The sequence below is a fragment of the Vanessa atalanta genome, chromosome 25 (assembly GCF_905147765.1).
Source record: "Vanessa atalanta chromosome 25, ilVanAtal1.2, whole genome shotgun sequence".
Classification (NCBI taxonomy): Eukaryota; Metazoa; Arthropoda; class Insecta; order Lepidoptera; family Nymphalidae; genus Vanessa; species Vanessa atalanta.
The window spans coordinates 6779728-6800982 of record NC_061895.1 but is presented as its reverse complement, the minus strand read 5'-3'; the positions used below and the strand labels follow the sequence as shown (position 1 = coordinate 6800982).

The 21255-nt window shown below is 34.9% G+C and overlaps 3 protein-coding genes across 3 annotated transcripts; 2 read left to right on the top strand and 1 right to left on the bottom strand.

Annotated features, from left to right (window-relative positions):
• Window positions 1–936: 936 nt before the first annotated feature.
• Window positions 937–1764, bottom strand: LOC125073788. Its single transcript, XM_047684825.1, has one exon. The coding sequence runs from the start codon at window positions 1762–1764 to the stop codon at window positions 937–939; it is 828 nt and encodes a 275-aa protein (XP_047540781.1).
• A 3184-nt stretch (window positions 1765–4948) lies between these two features.
• On the top strand, window positions 4949–10773 carry LOC125073742 (zinc finger protein 471-like). Its single transcript, XM_047684757.1, has 6 exons — window positions 4949–5075; window positions 5594–6706; window positions 7401–7499; window positions 8757–8875; window positions 9156–9317; window positions 10433–10773. Exons 2-6 carry the CDS (start codon window positions 5746–5748, stop codon window positions 10664–10666), a joined length of 1575 nt encoding a protein of 524 aa, XP_047540713.1. The 5' UTR covers window positions 4949–5075; window positions 5594–5745; the 3' UTR covers window positions 10667–10773.
• Window positions 10774–14602: 3829 nt separating this feature from the next.
• On the top strand, window positions 14603–20950 carry LOC125073701 (vitellogenin-like). Its single transcript, XM_047684677.1, has 7 exons — window positions 14603–14726; window positions 15050–17261; window positions 17374–17587; window positions 17750–18740; window positions 18857–19741; window positions 19825–20002; window positions 20087–20950. The coding sequence occupies exons 1-7, from the start codon at window positions 14696–14698 to the stop codon at window positions 20907–20909; spliced, it is 5334 nt and encodes a 1777-aa protein (XP_047540633.1). The 5' UTR covers window positions 14603–14695; the 3' UTR covers window positions 20910–20950.
• The last annotated feature ends 305 nt before the right edge of the window (window positions 20951–21255 follow it).

Sequence of the window (21255 nt, the reverse complement as noted above, 5' to 3'; positions counted from 1 at the left end):
TGAAAATTTTTCATTGAAATTGTCGTACGCCTTCTTCCTTTTTTCCAATTCGGATGCGAGTCTATCAATGATGACGAGAAATGTGTTGATTTTGAAAGTATCACTTGCGGTCATACTTATTTCTTCCTCGGGTGTTTCGTCAGCAATTTTTTTCCTTTTCGGTTGTCTTTTTCCGAGGTCTTTTGCGTATTGCTTCGACGCACTTAATTCCATCGCCATTTCTTCAAAATACTTGAAGTTTTCCCGTTGATCCACGAAAAACTTGCGAAGAGATTCATAAAGATCGGCTACGGTAATCAAATCGACGGTAGAAGCCTGGATTTGAACATTTACTTTGTTTATTCTTTCCAAAAAAACGTTCCACACAACAACCATCAACGCCATTTCCAATTGATTCAACTTTGAAAGAATTCCCGTTGCTTCGTTTCTTGTGACAGGCTTCTCCGTGCAATCGTCCCTGATTACTTCCAAAGCTTTAATGACTTCGTGCCACGAATCTCTCAAACTTTTACACGCATCCTCTCTAGCTGACCAACGTGTGAGGTTTACTCTCTTGACTGTTTTGTCTTCTCCAACTTCAGTCATCAAAATCTTCCAGCGTTGTGTCGAACTTGAAAAAAAAACGTATATTTCTTGGAGCAACATAAAGAATCGACAAGCTTCTGTGCACGATTCAGCAGTCGCTGTTGCCACTAAATTTAAAGAATGGGCAGAGCAAGGAACGAAAAAAGCAAATGGTGCTTGACGTTGAATTTTAGCCTGTAAGCCATTGTATATCCCAGACATATTTGCGGCATTGTCATAAGATTGTCCACGGCAGTCTTGAATATTCAAACCCAAGGTTTTCAGTTCCGAAGCAATAGCAGCAAACATTTCTTCAGCTTTATGTCCCACTGAGGGCAAAAACTTGAGGAATCTTTCACAGGGTTCTCCTGTTTATGAAACATATCGGATCACGAAGGTGAGCTGGTCCACATGCGCTATATCCGGTGTCGAATCGATAATTAAGGAAAAGTATTTCGCCCTTCTTATCTCATCTCCAATTTGCTTCAATACTTTATGGCCCATCAAGAGTATAAACTCATCGCAAACTGTTTTCGACAAGTAACTGGTACTTCCGGATCCTTGATTCCCAAACCGCTCAATATGACTGGCTAAGAAAGGATCGAACTCAGCTAACAGTTCCAGGATCATAAAATAATTCCAGTTGTGTGGATCACCGAACTTTTCACTTTTTCCTCTAAAAGCGAGACCTCTTGAACACAGCCGCTTCACTACAGCAACAACCCTTTTCAAAACGCTTCTCCAATAAGTGATTTCTTCATCAATTTGCAAATGAAGTAAATTATCGATTCGAGAATCAATCGCACTTCTAGCTTTCAAACTAAGAATACTGGATTTATGACGCGCTGAGTTTTCATGCTGAGCTACTCGAAGTTCTGCATTTTTCCAGTCATTAAATCCTTCGTTCTCGAACTGAGTTTTATTCTCCAATGGACCAAATGCTAAACACGGCCCGCAGTATACGGATCTCTTACTTTCGGAGTAAACCAGCCAATTTCGGTCCTTTACTTCATTGTTTTTCATTTTTCTTTGGAAGATACTCACTGGCAAGAAACGACGTTGATCAGCATATACTCTTTCACTTTTAGAGAAGTCAGAACATTTGTTTTGATCGAAGCCGCATCTTGCAATAATTTCCCTTAAAGTGTCGTTAATTTCCCATAAAGCTGGATCCTTGTTCTGATCTTCAGTTGTTTGCATTCGATCATCGTTTAACGACTCGGTCCGAGAGGCATCTTCAATTTTGGAGCACTCGTCGTCAAAAACACAATCATTAATTTTGGAGCACTCGCCGTCAAGAACACAATCATTCTCTTTCAGTCAAACTTTTTCTTTAGTCGATAGTTCAACAGATGACAGATGGGCAGCCGATTTGAAGTCCGTTTCATCCTTTCCAGATTGCATTGTTGACGTTCCCGACTTTTCGATACAATTTTCATTTTTGAAAAAACTGTCAATTTTTGTGGTTTTTCGTATGATTTGCTCTTGTTCTTCTTTTTTTATTTTGGCCTTCTTTTTGTACTCCGCTCCGCTAAGTCGCTTTCTACCATCACTAATTTTTACAATTTCTTTTCAGGAACTGAAATGGAAAGAATGAAATTAAGAAGTTTATTTCTCATACGCAAGCAACGGCATCCTTCGTTCCGAATTCCCGCAATAAATAGTTAGCGTAACGTAATTTTTGTTATTCTATCACGAAAAATCGAAACTTCTTTGCACAGTTTCCGATGAATTGTTTATTGTGAATTATTATTTCTATTGTTTCATGTTTGCTTCATTAAAAAAACAAAATGATAAGATAACCATGTGCAATCTTTTAGAATATCTTATGGTTAGTATGAAAATGTTCAAAAGTTTAACGAGACCATGTTCCAAGCTTCGAAATGAAAAATATTTTTGAAGGGCTTTTTGAATGAATTTATTCGTTACAGATAATTTATTGTTATTTATTGGGATTATTAAAAGTTTTTACTTACCGGTGTTGTGAAAAAATTCATACAATCCGCGAAACACGTCGAAAAAAAAACAGCACACACCCGCGTAGAAATATCAATTCGGTATGCAATTACAGCAGCACGCTAAAGTCACAGTTCGCCTTTGTTGCAGCTGTATTTTGGAGGTGCCGGTAAAAATCACGACACTCCTACTTATACTACTCGAAATTTTAAAACGAGGAATTTGATTACAATAATGATTACAATATATTTCGTGAATTCTGGTTCGCATTTACTAACTCCACACAACATAGAGCAGAGAGCGTCTCGAATCGCGACCCAGTATTTTTCGCAAGCGTAAAACTCGTGGTTTTCTAGTTTCGTGCCTTATTTTCTTTTGTTTCGATGTTGTTTTCGTTTTTCGCCTCGATATGTTTGGGTAACCGTGGTAACCCACGCGGTTATGGGAATGGAGAATTAGGAGAATGGACCTTATCACGTGCACGTGCAACATTGACGTCATTGATAACATTGTAGCATTTAAAAAAAATAGCGCATTCGGGGAAAAATATTTTTTTTACAGCAGACTATCTCGCTATCGCTGCTCAAGGTTTTTCTAGAATTCAAATAAAATTTTCTAAAGCTAGTGCATGTTCAACACATAATAGTCGATACATAAGATTAAAATAGGTAAAATTATTCACTAAATTATTTCCTACATTCAAATTAAAATCACTAAATTATATACAAACCATGCAGTTCGCAGCCTCCAAAAAATAATAGGACTGGCTGTATGGGTTGACGGTAGGAAAAGAAAAAGACATTTTCTATAATTTCGCTCTTTACACTCATCAAAGTGCGGGGAGAGGGCGCAAAGACCGATTACCGATTCGCCGCCCCCAACCGATTACTGGTTGGGGGCGGCGAACTAGCTGTTTCACTCTAGAATATGGAAGATTGCTAAACAGAAAACCGTCATCCAGAAATCTTTTTGATTTCTGGTAGCAAAAAAAAAAAAATCGGTAACCAAATTTGCCGCCCCAAAAATCTGCCGCCCTAGGCTCAAGCCTACTCAGCCTGCTGGTAAATCCGCCACTGCGTAGATAAGATATATAAACAACAGTTAAGCGAGTTGTATGTATCCAGATTGGATTGCGTTAGTGATTCTTAGAAATATGAAATCTTTATATTAAACTAAACTTTAAACGAACTAAGTAATGTCGTCTTCGTACGTCCAAATGACTGATAAAACCGAAAGAGAGAAACAGTTTATCACCCGTCTATTTATGAATAATTATTGTATATTAAGAATTAAGATCGTAATATTACGATAGGGTAAGTATTCATGAAGAATTTATATATATATATAATGTGTAATATAATCAAGACTAATTAAAAAGTATAGCAGTTCCTTTTTGGTAGAAAGAACAATCGAAGTATTTACTCAATTGTGGTTTAACTATAGCAAATATGTTATATAACATTACTTTAAAAGAAATTACAATGAACACAATTTTTAGTTCATGTTTCTCGCGCCACTTGTGGGGAAAATCTCTACATGAAAAACGTACTTCTATAGTCTAACCACAAGAGGTTAAAAGACACATTTGATACCGAATTGTCTCGATATTCTATGATACCCGAATAATCTATGATTTTTATTATATAAAAAATACACTTTTAACGTGACGTATTATCTTAGTAGAAGTCTATTAATCTCATACAGAATACCATTGTCCAAATTTAAATAAGTATACGCCCGTCCCGACTGGAATTTTATTTACTTCCCAATTGCGGCGCCCCCTACCGGGTCCAAACTTAACTAAGATATTATCACCCTGGTGGCTGACATACCACTGACTCCATAGAACCCTGACCCATTGGATTAGAAACATATGACACGGTAGCTGTCGTTGAGGACATGGCCGGGTAAGGAGGCATGCCTCGAGGCCCGAACCCCGCCTGGCCTAGGCCAAGCAGGCAGAACCCTCTCTCTGTGGCTGAGTTTACAACAATACTAAGTAGTAGGAAAATCGATGGTACCCTTACCTTTTACAAAGTCAAGTCAAAAATAAACTAACCGATTCCTATAATGGGATTAATTTTAGCTCGGACATAATAAGCTACTTCGTATAAGTAACAAGTGATTAAAAAAATTAACGTGTATCATGGGTGAAATAGGCAAAAAAAATATTAAAAGCCAATTAAATGAAAAATGGATTACTGAACCCGAATAGTATATTATGGCGCCAAAAGACAGTAAATATGTTCAAATATATTTTGCGGCTAGTTACCAACATTGCTGTACAATTTTAATCCGTATTCCAATGACATAAAGAAAGTTTCTATGGTGATCGAATCGATATTTTATGGTGGTTGTTGTAAACACATGTGTAGTTTCAGTGAAGTTTTTTCGCTATCCAGGCAGCTCCCGTGTTATTCCCAATGAATAGCCCAATCAGTGCGGTCGTGTAACCCTTCTTGTGTGTACAGATAATATTAGGACAAGTGTCATTTTGACAGCGCGCCATTTTGTGATTTTTGATTTGGAAAATTTTAAGTGTTTTTCTATTTGTGGTAAGTTTAATTATATTCATTTTCGTGTCTATTTTTTTTTTTAGAACTTTCTATTTTATTTTAATCAACCAATTTTCTAAACTTATCCTTCAATAAATATTTTAAAAAATAATATTAATTTTAAATTGTATGTATAGTTAACTATTATTATTACCAAATTATTTTGAATGAAACCAAGACGAAAAAAAATCATTTCTCTATTTCTATTTCACTTGGTTTTTCTTCTTATTTACTTTTTTTTGCTAAAGTTTACTTTTAGTAATTCGTTATATCCTTATTTTATATGAACATATAATTAAATAAATTAAAAACATTTTTTTTTCAAAATTGTTATGTACATAGATAAGAAAATTAATTTACAACATAAAATTATATACACTACAAAAATTGAGTCGCGTACGTAATAAAACTACCGACACTGAAAAAAAATGCTTCCTCAGTTCCAATATAAGGTGGCCAATAAGAACACGTGTTGCGAAATTCGTAATAACAATAGTAATTAATTTTATAATTCGCAGATGCGCGGGCCACGCGAGATGTTGCTCGGAGAAAGTTTATTTTTATAATAATAGCAAACCATATGCGGCGAACCGAGTACACGCCACATGTCAATTACATCCACCTCTATAGTGGGATTACTGAACTTTATTAGGCGAATGAACTTAAAACCATGGCTGATTATGATCTCATACCTTGCTACGACGACGATGAACTCTTTCAAGAAAGAAACGATAACGTCACAGACCTTCACGCGTACTACATGTCTCAGTTTAACTTAGAACTAGAAAACGGTAAGACTAAACAAAAAAATGATAGCTTTAAATACGGAGTCGAGGAAAGTTTCGATTTCGAAGTATTGAATAATTGGAGTAGCACAGATAATAATAAAACTGACTTCGAAATAGTAGACGAAGTTATCGAGAATAATATAACTGATCAAAACATCAAAGAGGTTTTATTAGATTTGGATAGTATAGAATTTGACGATGGCAGTTTTAAATCTGATTCAGTTGACGACAATAAAAAAGTTAATTCTAATTATGAACCGAATAACGATTATATTGATGATGAATCATTGATTGACGAACTTTGTAGAGAGGATGGGGAATCGTGTCGTTTAACGCCAGATGCATTTAATGATGATTATTTAAAGACAAGTAATGAAAATTTATTGCCATCAATAGAGACTGCATTTGCGAAACGTTATTGCTATAATAATTCAGATAATGCTGATGAATACAATTTACAACAGAATGTTTATGACGAGAACACAACACAAACTGCAATTAATAATACACAAGCTATAAGCAGTCTTGAACATTACAGTTACCCAAATAACATACTATATAATTTGGACAGCGAAAAGAAGTACATCTTACCTGATACACCAACAAGCTGTACGGAATTCAACTTTGACAAAAATACGAGGAAAATTTCTATATGTGATTCCATAGAGAGTGATGTACAAAGTGCAGGGTACTATGATGAAAACTCGGAGAATTTTGATGAGGACGAACTTTTTATTAATCTAGATGATTTCGGTTTGACATTCGAAAGAGACGAAGCAACCAATTACGATAATAAGGGAGTCAGTGAAAATGAGAGAAGATCGGAGAAGGAAAAAGTACAAGGTGAGTAATGAATCGTTAAGCAGATTTTTTGACGCATTAAGAATAAAATTTGAAGGTCAAGTTACCGCTTAATTTTTATACTTTTATGTATTTATAATACATGTTATAATTTTTTGGTCCACCATAGTTTTTTGTAATAATGGTAAAAAATTAACCTTTTTCATTAATTTATATTTATTTGCTTTTATTATTTAACACAAATAAGACATTTAATTGGTGGAAGAAGGTATGATTGAGTTTCTTTTCCGTTAATTACAAAGACTTTTTTTCTGTTTTTCTGTAGAATCTAGATTCCGAGCTAATAGTAAATTTATACTTAATTTAAAGTTGTTAAATAATAATTCAAGTGCTTGTATAATTTCATTACAAAATTAATTTATATTGATTACGAATAATATATAAGGAATTGTTTCGAAATTAAAATAATTGGTAACAATAAATAAGACCCGTCCGCTTCGTTAGCTACAAATCCGTCCAACTATTCAAGTGTGATTGACTATCGAACAAATATATCGCTTTTATAATCTAAGTAAAACACACTGTGATATATCAATCAGTAACTATTTTTAATTATATAAACGAAGTCCTTACATCTGCTGAAAATTATAATTTAAAAAATAATATTCTGTTCTCTTTGAAAGTCGCCGATGCATTAAGTAAAGAATAAATCAATTTATCATTGTTTATGTTTTAGGTGAAAGGGTATGTTTATGGGAGCACTGTTTTGAAAGATATCCGAATCAAAACACGCTCGTGGAACACATTGAAAGAGCCCACGTTAACACTTACAAAGGTAAGTTTGAAATGTTTACATTCTCTTGTAAACATTAGACTAAACATACATCAAGTGTTCTTGAAACCATATTTAATTAAGCCAATCGTCTTTTTTATTCTGCTTTTTCTTCTTTAAATAAACAATTATCTTCTATTCTTTGCTATATTATCCACTTGATTGAGATGGATCTTTGAGGAGTACTGCATTCACCTACGAAGGTTCCAGGCCCAAAAAAAAATAGCAGTAGCTGATTATATTAAAGACTCGTTTTTAAATAGAAGCTTGTGAAATTAACAACATTAGAAAAAAAATCTTAATAGTGATCATTATGGTGATAGTCTTATTAAGAAATATCTTGTATCTCTTGCGAAATGGTGGTTTTGGATAAAGAGGCTTAAAATATTATTTTCAGAAACAAAATCCTGTAAATTAAAAAAAATAATAATAAAATATGAAAACTATTTTCGTTTGAACTAATTCGCATTTATAAAAAAGAAACCGTTTATCCAAATTTTCAAAAAGTACTAGTTTGGTGCTTCAGCGTTTCTTCCGTTCCAATGACGATATAGTCTAGACCTTGGGAAGATTACAAAAATAGGATCTCTTAAATCACCACAACTACACCAGTGTCATGAATCATTCAACACAATCATATTGCACATTTAAGGATGACACAACCTTACTAAGAATAGTATTTCTATATGGAATTATTTTTTTAATGTACAGTGAATAAACCGTATTGAAATTCCATTGAAGTCTGAGTAACAAACTTATAAAAATTGAACTAAATTGTATTTCATTTGAAAAAGAGATAACTATTCCGTTTACTTCTGTTTCTTCTCGATATATTCTTCATCCTCAACATCTAAATCCTGTAACATGATGATTTAAAAGCTATAAGAGATGATTAATTTCAAGGAATCATTAATAATCGTAATTAATAGTTCCTTAAAGGGCTTCAGAGGGATCGAAGTTTAAGTTTAAAGCATGTACTAGGAGTAAGGACTGCGAATACGATAAAATTAGTGGGTTTTCTTAAGCAATGTTACTATTCTTTTTTTTGTGTGGGTGATGCTTATTTTTTATTTTTATCATATAAATTAAGTACTTCTTCTATACGAAAAATAAAAGTTATGTAGTTTATGATGGTGTTTGTTGTTGTTGTATCATAATCGTATACCCAAAAAAACTTTTGTATTTATTGCTATAATTAAATAACAATGTTCTTGTGTTACGTTGCTTGGTATACAATTTGTAATAAAAAACAATTTTCAGGTGACGAATTCAGCTGCCTGTGGCGAGACTGCGCCCGCGCAAGGCGTCCCTTCAACGCGCGCTACAAGTTACTCATACACATGCGCGTGCACTCCGGACACAAGCCGAATAGATGTCATGTTAGTTGAATTACTCATTTCATTTGTTTTTTTTATTTCATAAGTTCCGAAGTCTTAAATCATAATAACGAAACAAATTTAGTCTGATATAATAGTTCTCTGTATTCGTTTATCGTTTACGATTTTTATAACCTCTTACTAAAACTGGTAATCTTTATTAATTTACCAAAATATACCAAGTCGTACCTGAGACGTATATTTTGAAGAGTTTCTAACATCCCAGATTACATAAGGACCGTAAAAATTTTAACCAAAATTAACCTTCTTTAAATTATTCTAGCACCCTGGCTGTGGCAAGGCGTTCTCCCGTTTGGAGAACCTGAAGATTCATGTTCGCTCTCACACTGGGGAGCGTCCCTACGCCTGCCCCGCGCCGCACTGTAGAAAAGCCTTCTCCAACTCATCAGATAGGGCAAAGCACCAACGAACACATTTTAACGCTGTAAGTTTTTTTTTTAATATTGATTTATTTTATTCCTAGATACTGAAGTTTGGTGTGACTGTACAGTCATTTGGATTTTTATATATATATACGATGTGTCTGTGTTTCCTGAGAATTACGAGCCGAGCATCTTCAAGGCATAAGTGAAAAGATATCATGCAGACAAGGATGTTCTATCTTAGATTACATCAAATGTTTACCATCAACCTCGAGTAATATCTAGATATAAGGTCGCAGATCCTGGTTTTAAGCCTGGGTTGACCATATGAAAGTTATTGGATTTTCCGTCGAATAATTCACAGAAGCAACCCAGAATCAGTACATTGTAAGTTTGTACAGTTCCGTGAAAGCACGTTAAGCCTCGGACATGACTTTCTGGCGAGACGGGACGTGATAAAACAGAAAGTACTTATGTGTTTGTGCACACACATTTGTTCAATATAGACAGAGAGACCATCGAGACCGAAATTAGTCGGCAGACATCCCCATTTACCAACCCACCAATATATTTAAGATTTATGCGTACGCCTTTAATCAATAAAAAATTCAATGAATGAAAGCAAGTGACCCAGAATTGCTTATTAGTTTAGATAACACTAACCACTATGTTATTAGGCGTTATCTCAGCTTATTAGCGATACAACGCCACTATGTTGAGAATATTATTACATTAGCTATTTATATATTTAAGAGAATTAACATAGTAAAGCATCGTGATGTACGTAAAAGTCTTTGAGTATTTTACTCACGAATATAACAAAGAATATAGAAAATATGAATATATAAATTGTAAACGGAATGTCACGGATTGTTACGTTCATAAACACAGAAGGTCATAAGATATTCAAAATTCGATACAAAGGAACCAGGTGCACGTATTTACAAAATTACTTTTATTTTTAATGGTCTATACCTTATCAGTAAATTTTGAAATTAGAAATCATAAATTTCGATGATAAATCGTTTTTGATGCCAAATCAGTACAGTAGTAGTATTTCCATTAAAATTGGGAACATGTAAGATACGTCTACTTGGTTGATGTGATGCGAATTTGGACTTTTTCTTTTCACAATGAAAAATAAAAGGAATTATAAAAATCTTTTTCTCTATCTCAGAGACCGTACGCTTGTGGCGCGGCTGGTTGTGGCAAGCGCTACACCGACCCTTCATCATTGAGGAAGCACGTAAAATCTCACCCTCACATCACTCAAGTTCCCCGCACATGCGCACCGCCGCCCAGAACCATCAGACGGACGGAGGAACAGCTAGTACCAAGTTCGCCAGCTAAGTTGACAACATTGAGATGTATTAGAGATAAGCTAACTGTGCCAAGATTACAGAAGCTGTAGAGTTTTTTAATGTTACGTAAAATATTTTGGATACATTTTTGGTGAAGAGCACATAGTTGGCAAATGTTCCAAAAATGTAATTCGTTTTCTAAGTAGGCGTGAAATGATGACCAAAGAAATTTCCTTTCAAATAATTGTAAAATCTTAGATAATAAGTGTAAAAAAATATATATTTGATATTATGATAGTATGTAAAATTATAAAACCAAGCTCAATTAAAGACTGGTTTGAAACTGAAAGCTCAAATAGCGTAATTTTTATAAGTAGTTAAAAGCAAGGTTGTGTCTAACACATCTTTGCTGTTTAGGTTACGGGACCAAATAATATTAGGTTAAGATTTTAACACCAGTTTAAAAAAAATAACTTTATAAAACAAATAGAGTTTTTAAATAAAAAAATGAGTTATTTCTAGAGCTGGACTAAGTGTCTGCCAATCGTAATTTACTTTCGTATTCACTAGCAAAGCGCTTTTGATCATTCACGTAAAAACGGCTGAATGGATTTGGAATCGACTAGCTTGTATAGCGGCTTAAATCCATATGTTAATTCCATTAGTCCATGCCAACCTTTTATTTAAGACAAACTTAATTATGAATGAATTGTTTTTAAAGTTATTTTATTTTGCATTTGGATTTTGACTATATATTTTTATACTATTTTACATAAATATTTTTCGTGTTTAACACATATAAAAGACATGTGTTTTTAATAATTTGTATTAATAGATATAATAAATTATAGACGTTCTTCCAATAACACCTATTTTTGCTCAATTAGTTAAGTAAACAAACTATCGATATAAGTAGGTAATTAAGTTATTAATATAAGTTTAATCAGCTCTTGCTTCAAATAACAACGTATTACTTAATTAGGTTTAATTTCCACATTGCCTGATATAGTAGAATTCCATGAAGGCAGTGGTCGATTTACCGACTGAGTAAGCTTAAGCCTTTAAGGGTCTGCAATTTTAGGGTTGATGTTTGCAGAGACAGAACGAAAAAAAAATTATGTAATGATTTCTGATGTTTTCATGATTTGATACTTTTCTTTCATTTGCGTTTCAATTAGGTGCTGAATCGTTGACATTTTTGTAGATGTAAGGACCACGAATATTGAAACAGATTGCATTATCTGAAAACGTGCAAATCTGCTACTGAATGAGGCCCACGAGCATACCTATCAATTATACCAACTAAAAAACTATTTGGATTTAATTGTATGACGATTTATGAGTGTCATTGGAATGAGTGACGAAGGCTATACCAAAACTGGTTATAATTTTTATCAATTCGCCATGTTTGGATTCAAACTGCTAATCGAAAATTATGGCGTGGATAAGACACTTGCCTATCAAGTGACAAGATAAGATCATAATCTTAGGTCACGTAATTATTTTTAATAAATATTTTTATTACTGAAAATGTTTGTTTTTATTAATATAAAGGTGTAATATAATTAAAGGCGGTACCTCACTTGGCTGGTGTTGTCGCTCAATTCGATCGAATGTTTGGAGTATTCGCAAATATTACACACATGCACAAATCTGCAAAAATATTTGCTTATTTACAAAACAATGAACACGAGAGTGTGACATGTGTGGGACGGTCTTAAATAATTGTCTTATTTCATGTGCAAGATGCAAGAGGACGTAAATACGTATTTGTCTTATTTGTGCAAATATAATGGAAATATGTCGTTTGAATATTGTTGCGTTTGGACGATTAATAAACCAACACGCTACGCCAAGTGAAGTGCCGCCATAAAACAGATAAATGTACAAATATTGGATGCTTTCCAAAGAATCTCTTTGTTAGTGTATTTTATAAGATCATTTCCACGTAAGATCTCCTCTTTTGCTCACTAAGTTTTTATTCTAATTCTAAGTTACTATAAGACAGCAGCTGTCAACTTTATTGATCAGTTTTTAAATAAAATATTTTTATTATAAGATTTTGTTTTTTTTTTCAATGCCATATAACTAACCTAACCTAATCTATCGACTTGCATTGAATGCTGAATTGAATTACAGAGACATCAATGGCTGAGAAGGCCAGTTGTGTGTGTCCAATTTACATATGCTCGACTTTCAAGCATCTTACGTTCAGAGGAGAAGGAGAACAATCATATTGAAAACTGTATGTGTAGGATGAAAATCTGCCAAATATGTATTCATAATTTATAGTAGGTACTTTTTGGAGAACCGTGAAAAATTTAGCTCCAAAACTTCACAAAATTTAGGACGAACTTCAGTACAATATAAAAAATGTAAAAGTTTTGATATTTTTTATTTTATTTAAAGAAAAATTGTCTCAGTGCATTAAACTATACTTCAACTATATATTTAAATCTAGAGACATAATAGTAATCTACTGATACAACATACAACATACCCCGCGTGAACTTGCGTTACTTTTTTAACTTCACAGCTGGTGACGTAGCCAAAAACCTCTTCAAGCGTATCAGATACAATTAATTTTGACAGTACATTTGATAGACTAATAAAATATTTTAATATTCTTTCAATTTAATTTTATAGAGCTATTTTGTGTAGTTTATTTTTATGGTTTTCTGCAAGCTCGTCTGGCTAGGTTACCCACTCACCATACATTCTACTGCCAAACAGTAAAACTTAGTATAGTTATGTTCCAGTTTGTTTCTATCTGTTCCTCGCCAAGACATACTTGTCACATAAAGATGGAAGAACCTTTGCTCACTTTATCTCAACGAAAACCGTCCAGTGGTTTCGCGTGTTAATATTTTATTTTGATTTTGATTATATTCATACAGAAGCACGACTTGTACAGACTGCTATGATTTGTTTTAACACCAAGCTATAATGTTTATACAATAAACTAATAAATAAAATGAATTATTAGACTTTATATAATCAAATCGAATCGATATGCAGCGTAGAAGTAAAATATCAGCAAATATTTACACATAGTTAATTCGTTAAAGAAAGTCTGTAAAATAATTAGAAAATGTTATCTTTTGTAGTTAGTGCTGAATAGTCATCTACACCCTAAACTGTAAAAAAATAAATTTCGTATGGATCGACATTATATACAATCGGAAATAAGTTAGTAATGTATTATGAGGTCGATGAGACGTCAAACATGTCATGTTCTTAGTGCATGTAATTACACTGGCTGTATGTGATTACGCTTGATGTCATATCCAGGAACTCGACAATCCTGGGCCGGAGGGAATTTCACCCGAGCATATAACTTTAATCCGCGTAAAATTTTACGGTTTGGCTGTACTACAGAGACGCTACCTACGTAATTTAGGAAAAGTATACTTATAGAGCCGAGATGGCCCAATGGTTAGAACGCGTGCATCTTAACCGATGATTTCGGGTTCAAACCCAGACAGGCAGCACTGAATTTACATGTGCTTTACTTGTGTTTATAATTCATCTCATGCTCAGCGGTGAAGGAAATCATCGTGAGGAAACCTGCATGTGTCTAATTTCAAGGAAATTCTGCCACATGTATATTCCACCAACCCGCATTGAGCAGCGTGGTGGAATATGTTCCAAACCTTCTCCTTAAAAGGAGAGGAGGCCTTAGCCCAGCAGTGGGAAATTTACAGGCTGCTAATGTATATAATACTTATATCTGTACCTATAAAAAGCAAGATATTACAAAATACTGACAATTAAAAAAATCGAAATATTATTTATTCGAGTTAGTTCACAAAAGCACTTCCGATATAATATTATATCAGAGTAAACTTCAACAATTTGGTACATTTTATCGAACAAAACGCCTTTAACAGTAAAAATGAATACGTCTTCAGACAAAGTTGACCCTAAAGGATCAAATCTAATTCAATTTGTCATCAATAAATACTGCTATCGCTAGCCGACAACATGAAATTACATTGTAACTATCTCTTAACAATCAAGGGTCAGAACTTACACGCGCAAATTGGAAATATATAAGGTACTGGAAAATGCTCCGGGGACAGAAGTGATCTTCTCTGTCAATAGTAAACACCTTGGATTGGATTGGTTTGTTCGTCAATATGAAGATCTGGGTCCTAGCGGCCGTTATTGGTAAGTTTAATTTACTAATTAATAATTTTAACTTAGAAGATTTTTATATATATTTTTTAATAATTTTAATTCAAATTATAAGTATTTAATATACAAATGTGTCTCATACTTATTGAAAGAAAAATATTGTTTTATACGAAGCCTTATAATTCGCTGTTATAAAGAAATTATAGCAATCCATTTTTTTATTTGTAAATAAATAATAATAACAAGATTTTTATTATGTTTTACTTTTACTAAATACTACTATTATATTATGTGGCTAATAATTTCACTTGGGCAAAATATTCAAGAATTGTACACGAAGTTCTTTTTTTTTCTAGTGACCGTGTCTTCGGGCCGCCTCACCAAACAAAACAATGAAGAAGAAACATCTCAATGGCTCTGGGAAGCTGGTAAACTATACCGTTATGATGTCGAAACACATACTCTGGCATACCAAATGGAAGGCGCTAGTACTGGAAACTCCTTTAAAGCCCGCTTTACTGTTCGTGTAAAGGCCCCTGGACATCTTCAGGCTAAATTGGAAAATGCGCAAAATGCTCAAGTTCATCAAGAGCTAAGCCGCCACGAACCAATGCCTGAAGATCTCAAATACCAGCCCGTTCCGAACTTTGACAAGCCTTTCGAAATCTATTATGTTGGTGGAAGAGTGCTCTCACTTAGCTTACCATCGTCAGTTTCCCTTGCTCAAGAGAATATTTTGAAGGGTCTTATAGGTGCTCTTCAAGTTGATCTGTCTACCTATCGTAATGTTCATAGTTCCCATGATACGTATGACAAGGAAAGTCAACAAGGCTTGTTCAGGAAAATGGAGACTGACGTCACTGGCGATTGCGAGACCCTGTACACCGCATCTCCAGCTCCTCCTGAGTGGAGACGTGAACTCCCAGCATTTACTTCCGAGGAAGATCCCATTGAAATCACAAAAAGTAAAAACTATGGTCACTGCCATCATAGAGTTGATTATCACTTTGGTGTACCCGAAGGTGCTGAGTGGACCGGTACGGCACACAGACCAAGAAAGGAACAGTTTATAAACCGAGCTACAGTTTCGAGAATACTTGTTGGTAAAAATGGTCCCATCTATAAGGCCGAGACTACCAGTACTGTTAACGTGCACCCTCATCTATTTGGCAAACAGAAGGCTGAAGTACACAGTAAAGTTACTTTCCAATTAGTTTCGTACGAACAAGACTCAGAGGCTGAGTGGCCGCTATCTGAAGGTAATCGTGAAATACCTAGCCTTCTGTACTCTTTGAACTCAAAACCAAGAGAAATTCATGAGGATAGTTCATCGTCTTCGTCATCCCACGAATCGTCTGAGCAACAAATCAACAGTAACAAATACTCCCGTTATCGTCGCTCAGTGAAGCCTAAGACGGTGGTATCTATCAATAAATTGATTATTAAAAATCGCAAGGATGTGTCAGGTTCCTCAAGTTCTAGCGAATCCGCTTCTGCTTACGTTAATGACGATATTCCTAAGAACAATGAACCTGCATATGCAGCTATGTATATGAATCCTCAGCCTCATGGTGATAAGAAGCAAAACCCAATGAACGCTCAGAAGCTTGTTCAAGAGATTGCACAACTGTTACAGAACCCTAACAATATGCCAAAATCAGATTTCCTTTCCAAATTCAATATCCTCGTTCGCGTTATTGCTTCTATGAGCTACGGCCAACTCAGTCAAACAAGTCGCAGCATTGAAATCGCCAAGTCTAGCAATGATAATATTAAATTAGACATGTGGATGATCTACAGAGACGCAGTGACACAAGCTGGTACCTCTCCAGCGTTCCAACAAATCAAAACCTGGATTGAAAATAAAAAAATTGAAGGAGAAGAAGCAGCTGAAGTGGTTGCTGTTCTCGCTAGATCTCTGCGTTACCCAACCAAAGAAACAATGACTCAGTTCTTTGAACTTGCTATGAGCCCAGAAGTGATCCAACAGACCTACCTCAATAGCACAGCCTTAATTGCCGCCACCAAATTCATTAACATGGGACAAGTGAACAACGAAACTTCTCACCGTTACTATCCCTCACATATGTACGGTCGTATGGCACGTAAACACGACAGTTTTGTTGTAGATGAAGTCCTTCCCCGTCTTAGCGCAGCCTTGAAACTGGCTGTTGAACAAGGTGACAGTCATAAATCGCAAGTTTACGTTAAAGCTATTGGTAATCTCGGTCACCGTGCTATCTTGGATGTTTACGCGCCCTACCTTGAAGGTAAAACTAAAGTATCAACGTATCTTAGAACGCAGATTGTTGAAAACCTACGAGTTTTGGCTAGACAAAGAGATAGCCATGTGCGGACTGTATTATTCAGTATTTTAAGAAACACTGCTGAACCTCATGAAGTAAGAGTAGCTGCTATCCAAAATATATTCATGAGTCGTCCATCAAATGCTATGATGCAAGTAATGGCACAAATGACTAAAGTAGATCCAAGTAAGCATGTACGTGCTGCACTTAAGTCTGCGATTCTATCGGCTGCTGAACTTAAACATCCCTACTTCTCTGACCTGTAAGTATAGTTTGAGTTATAATCGTAAACAATAATAACAATAACGTAAAAATACTCCAACTCACTTGTTTCGTTAGTTTAAATAAGTCATAAATAAATATGTATATTTTAGAGCAACAACAGCTGGAGCTGTGAAAGATATGGTAACTAATGAAAATTTCGGCATGCAAGACTCAAAACACAAATACATGCAATACACTAACAAAGAGAATGAGTATGATAAGATGGGTGTTCAATCGATAATTGGTAGCAAAACTACGTTACTGCCTAAGACGTACCAATATTCGTGGAGAGATAGAATAAGAGGCTGGGATGAGGAAACTACGGTAAGTGTTTTAATTTTAGTTAATGGTAGTTAAAAGTTCTGTTTTATGTATTCTGGGTAATAAGAGAACACTCAAACCTCGCGAACGTAGGCGCTAATATGATGATCCTGTATGTTTTATATGGATACATTATGAAATTAACAATTTTAAATTTTTTTACAGTGGTATGTCTCTACTTCCAATAGACAAAAGACGGCTAACTTTTTCTTAAATGAAGTTTATGATAGAACTCAACAAAGCCGCGATCCTAAAACACACAAGTATTCTGCCCAAAAGATAGCGGAAATTCTAAATATTGAAAATGATGACGACGAGCTCTTGGAAGCGTCACTCTATTTGGACTTCATGAACCAACAACGATTTTTCGCTTTTACACAAAATGATATTAAAGACTTTGGTGTCCGGTTTGGCGAATATTTATCAAACTTGCCTAATGGTATTACCCGTCACTACACAAAAGTTGTAAATATGAACCAAGTATCAGTGATGTTCCCCGTAGCTGCTGGTGTTCCTTTCATTTTCAAATACAAAGAACCAACCCTAGTCCATATTCAAACAAGTAGTACTGGAAAGTACAACCTCATGGACGGAGATCATTACAAATTTGAAATGTCTCTGGACAAAGACATCGTAGTTACTTATGCTGCAAATCAAGACGGATCTGTTGGTTTCCTTGACCCTCTTTCAAATCAATATCCTAGTGTGGGCTTGGTAGCAAAATTCCAATTAAATATTCCTGTTAAGAGTCACTTGGAGCTTAAGTATGGAGAGTTGAAATTGAGGCTGGCGCCCAGGGAACCAGAACAAGATACTACAATTGTTCATTATAGTGTATGGCCATATACCGCTAATCAGAAGAAAGACAGCTTGGTAACCGTGTCACAGGACCCTACCACAAAAGTTATCACAAGACCTAATAAAGTATGGGCAATTGATTACAAATTCGGTCAGCAAATCGGATCACCATTCCAAATTCAAGGATATTCCTACTCTAAGGACTATAGAAACATTGGCAGCTTCTTTACCTCCGACTATTATCTCTCTAACATATATAATTTATTCAAACAAAAAGATAACGCTCAAACGCATTTCAACTTAAAGTACCTCGGAAAACAGGCTAAGAGTAAAGCGGTTACTTTTACAGCGGTTTATGGTAAGCATTTATATAATTTATTCGTTAATTTGTGTCTATATATAAACGCCCAATTTAAATAATTATAACATATAATATTTAGTTAAGTATTTACAATTTTATCAACATATTTACAGATGCTTTTTACAACCAAAAGAACAATGTTCAGATGGAACCAGTTGCTTTAGATGTTAATGATGTGGCCCCTAACAGTCCATCGCGACGAGAAGAGCTAGCGAAACGAGTTATCTCAGGAATCAAATCAGCAAAGGCTCGAGTATTGGACCTTAGCGCTCAATTTGAGTCTTCGGAGAAATTGGAATATGCCGCAACAGTCGCCATTGGGTACAGTGATGTTGACCCTAAGACACAATTTGGCGTTTTCATCGGAAGAAATTCAGACCAATATGGACCTGGCCACGTTAATGTTTTTAGCATAATTACTAAGCCATCTTCGATATCTCCAATGAACTTCCTAGATGCTCTTAATAATGAATTAAAAATGGATATTGAAACGGACATTCGTTATAATCAAAAAGAAAACATCCACATTAAGGGCACTGCTGAAAGATCGAAGAAATACTCTGAAGAACTACAAAATCATCCTCTGGGGAAAGAATGTAAACACGAGATTGAAAGTGGTAACAACTATCAGCAGAGTTGTCACGATGCTATTATAATGGCTCAAGCTCCCAATAGCCTCAAGCTTTCTATTACTTATAAAGACATAAATCCAGTCTCTAGAAATTTCTTCTACCAAGTATTCAGAATCGCTGAACGTTACAGTATGTGGCAATTAGAAATGAATCCTCAGAAGGTTAATCCCGATGGTAAAATTGATGTGACTGTAGACGCTTCATATTTATCGCATACTTGGAACTTTGCTTTGAATTCTCGCCAAGGTGAAATTCGTCTAAGAAACGTACCTCTTCCTATGGCTGCTGCAGGAGCATTGTCCATTTATAAGCCAATTTTATCATATGAGCGTGTAATGAATCATTACAGCAAAAATCAACACCAACGTGAGTATATATTATAATTCGAATGTAAAATTTCTATAATTACTAAAAATCACTAAGAAAAAAATATCTTAATCACTTTACAGCATACTGCGCCGTTGATGGTAACAAAGTAAAGACCTTCAGTGACCGTAGTTATGACTACACATTGACTCGCTCTTGGCATGTAGTGCTATTAGATAATAGACCAGAAAGAAACGAGAAATTGGTAGTCTTGGCAAGGCGGCCCAGCGAGAACAAACAGGAAATGTACATCTCTTTCAGGTATTGTATCCTTTAATACGTTAATACATTCATTCGTACTACATTATTATTCATTTATTTACCTTATATTATTCTCTCCAACAGATCTCGCGGCGGCAAAGAGTTAGAAATCGAAGTGAAACCAGCTCCAGCAGGTCAAAAGAACTACGTTGTGCAAGTGAAGACAAATGCTAAAAAGATATCCGAGGGAGAGGAAACTACTTATTGGGATGACGTTGATGAAATTCCAATCCTGGAGTACTACACAGAGGAAAATGGTGTTTTAATAATGAAAATCAGCGTTAACTATCTCCGCGTAATGTACGATGGTTCAAGACTTGTAGTGATTGCAAACAGTAACCGCGACACCAACAGAGGTATCTGTGGATACATGAACGGAGAGGCTCGTGACGATTATCTTTCACCAAATGGCTTAATTGACCAACCAGAATACTACGCAGCTTCTTATGCCCTGATTGAAGCAGATAGCGACCCCAAAGAAAAGGAATTAAATGCTCAAGCTAAGAAAATCGCTTATCAGCCGAAACAAAAATATACAACAATTTTACGTTCCGATGAAGAATGGCAGAGAAACATGCGTCTAACGTCAAACGAGGAGTGGGGTTCTCAAATAATTTACAGAGCGAGAAACTATCTAAAGAGCAAGGAGCCTTGTGATTTGAGGCCCCAAGTCCAGTATTATGAGAACCATGGTGAGATCTGTATAACAACGTCCGCCTTACCTGCTTGCCAATCACACTGCACTGGTGATGATTACAATGTTCAAGCAGCACAGGTTGTTTGTCGGACTAAGCTTGATCAGCAATTCCGTGCATACAGGGACCAAATCCGTCAAGGTCAGAGCCCGAAAGTCAATGGTGTTCCTCAGATAGCTCAATACAGAGTTCCTGGATCTTGCAAGGCTTAAATTAAATTTCGATTATTACTTTAACTGAATACTAGACAAAATGGCTTGAAAAATGGAAAAATATACGTTACTTAGGTATTTATTAATATAGTATCTATATTTTTATTTTGACGGTATTGTATATATCTATGAACAAAAATTAGGTATATTATTTGTAATAATATGTATATCTTTATGTATCTATAATTGATTATTTCTTATAGTATTATTATAAGATTAGAATAGAAATAAGAAGCAATGTTAAAAATAACAAAAAAAAATGCTAATAAATAATTAAATAGCAATATGAATTATTATGTGTTTTTTCTTATTTACTGACTTTCATTTCACTTAAAAAAATATGAGA

Excerpts from the sequence above, each read along its gene's own strand:
- LOC125073788 (XM_047684825.1), bottom strand. The coding sequence starts at position 1,764 with ATGCAAACAACTGAAGATCAGAACAAGGATCCAGCTTTATGGGAAATT.
- LOC125073742 (XM_047684757.1), top strand. The coding sequence starts at position 5,746 with ATGGCTGATTATGATCTCATACCTTGCTACGACGACGATGAACTCTTT. Across the intron at positions 6,707-7,400 it reads GGAGAAGGAAAAAGTACAAG|GTGAAAGGGTATGTTTATGG; the intron begins GTGAGTAATGAA and ends TTTATGTTTTAG. Across the intron at positions 8,876-9,155 it reads ACAAGCCGAATAGATGTCAT|CACCCTGGCTGTGGCAAGGC; the intron begins GTTAGTTGAATT and ends AAATTATTCTAG.
- LOC125073701 (XM_047684677.1), top strand. The coding sequence starts at position 14,696 with ATGAAGATCTGGGTCCTAGCGGCCGTTATTG. Across the intron at positions 17,262-17,373 it reads CATCCCTACTTCTCTGACCT|AGCAACAACAGCTGGAGCTG; the intron begins GTAAGTATAGTT and ends TGTATATTTTAG. Across the intron at positions 20,003-20,086 it reads GAAATGTACATCTCTTTCAG|ATCTCGCGGCGGCAAAGAGT; the intron begins GTATTGTATCCT and ends TCTCTCCAACAG.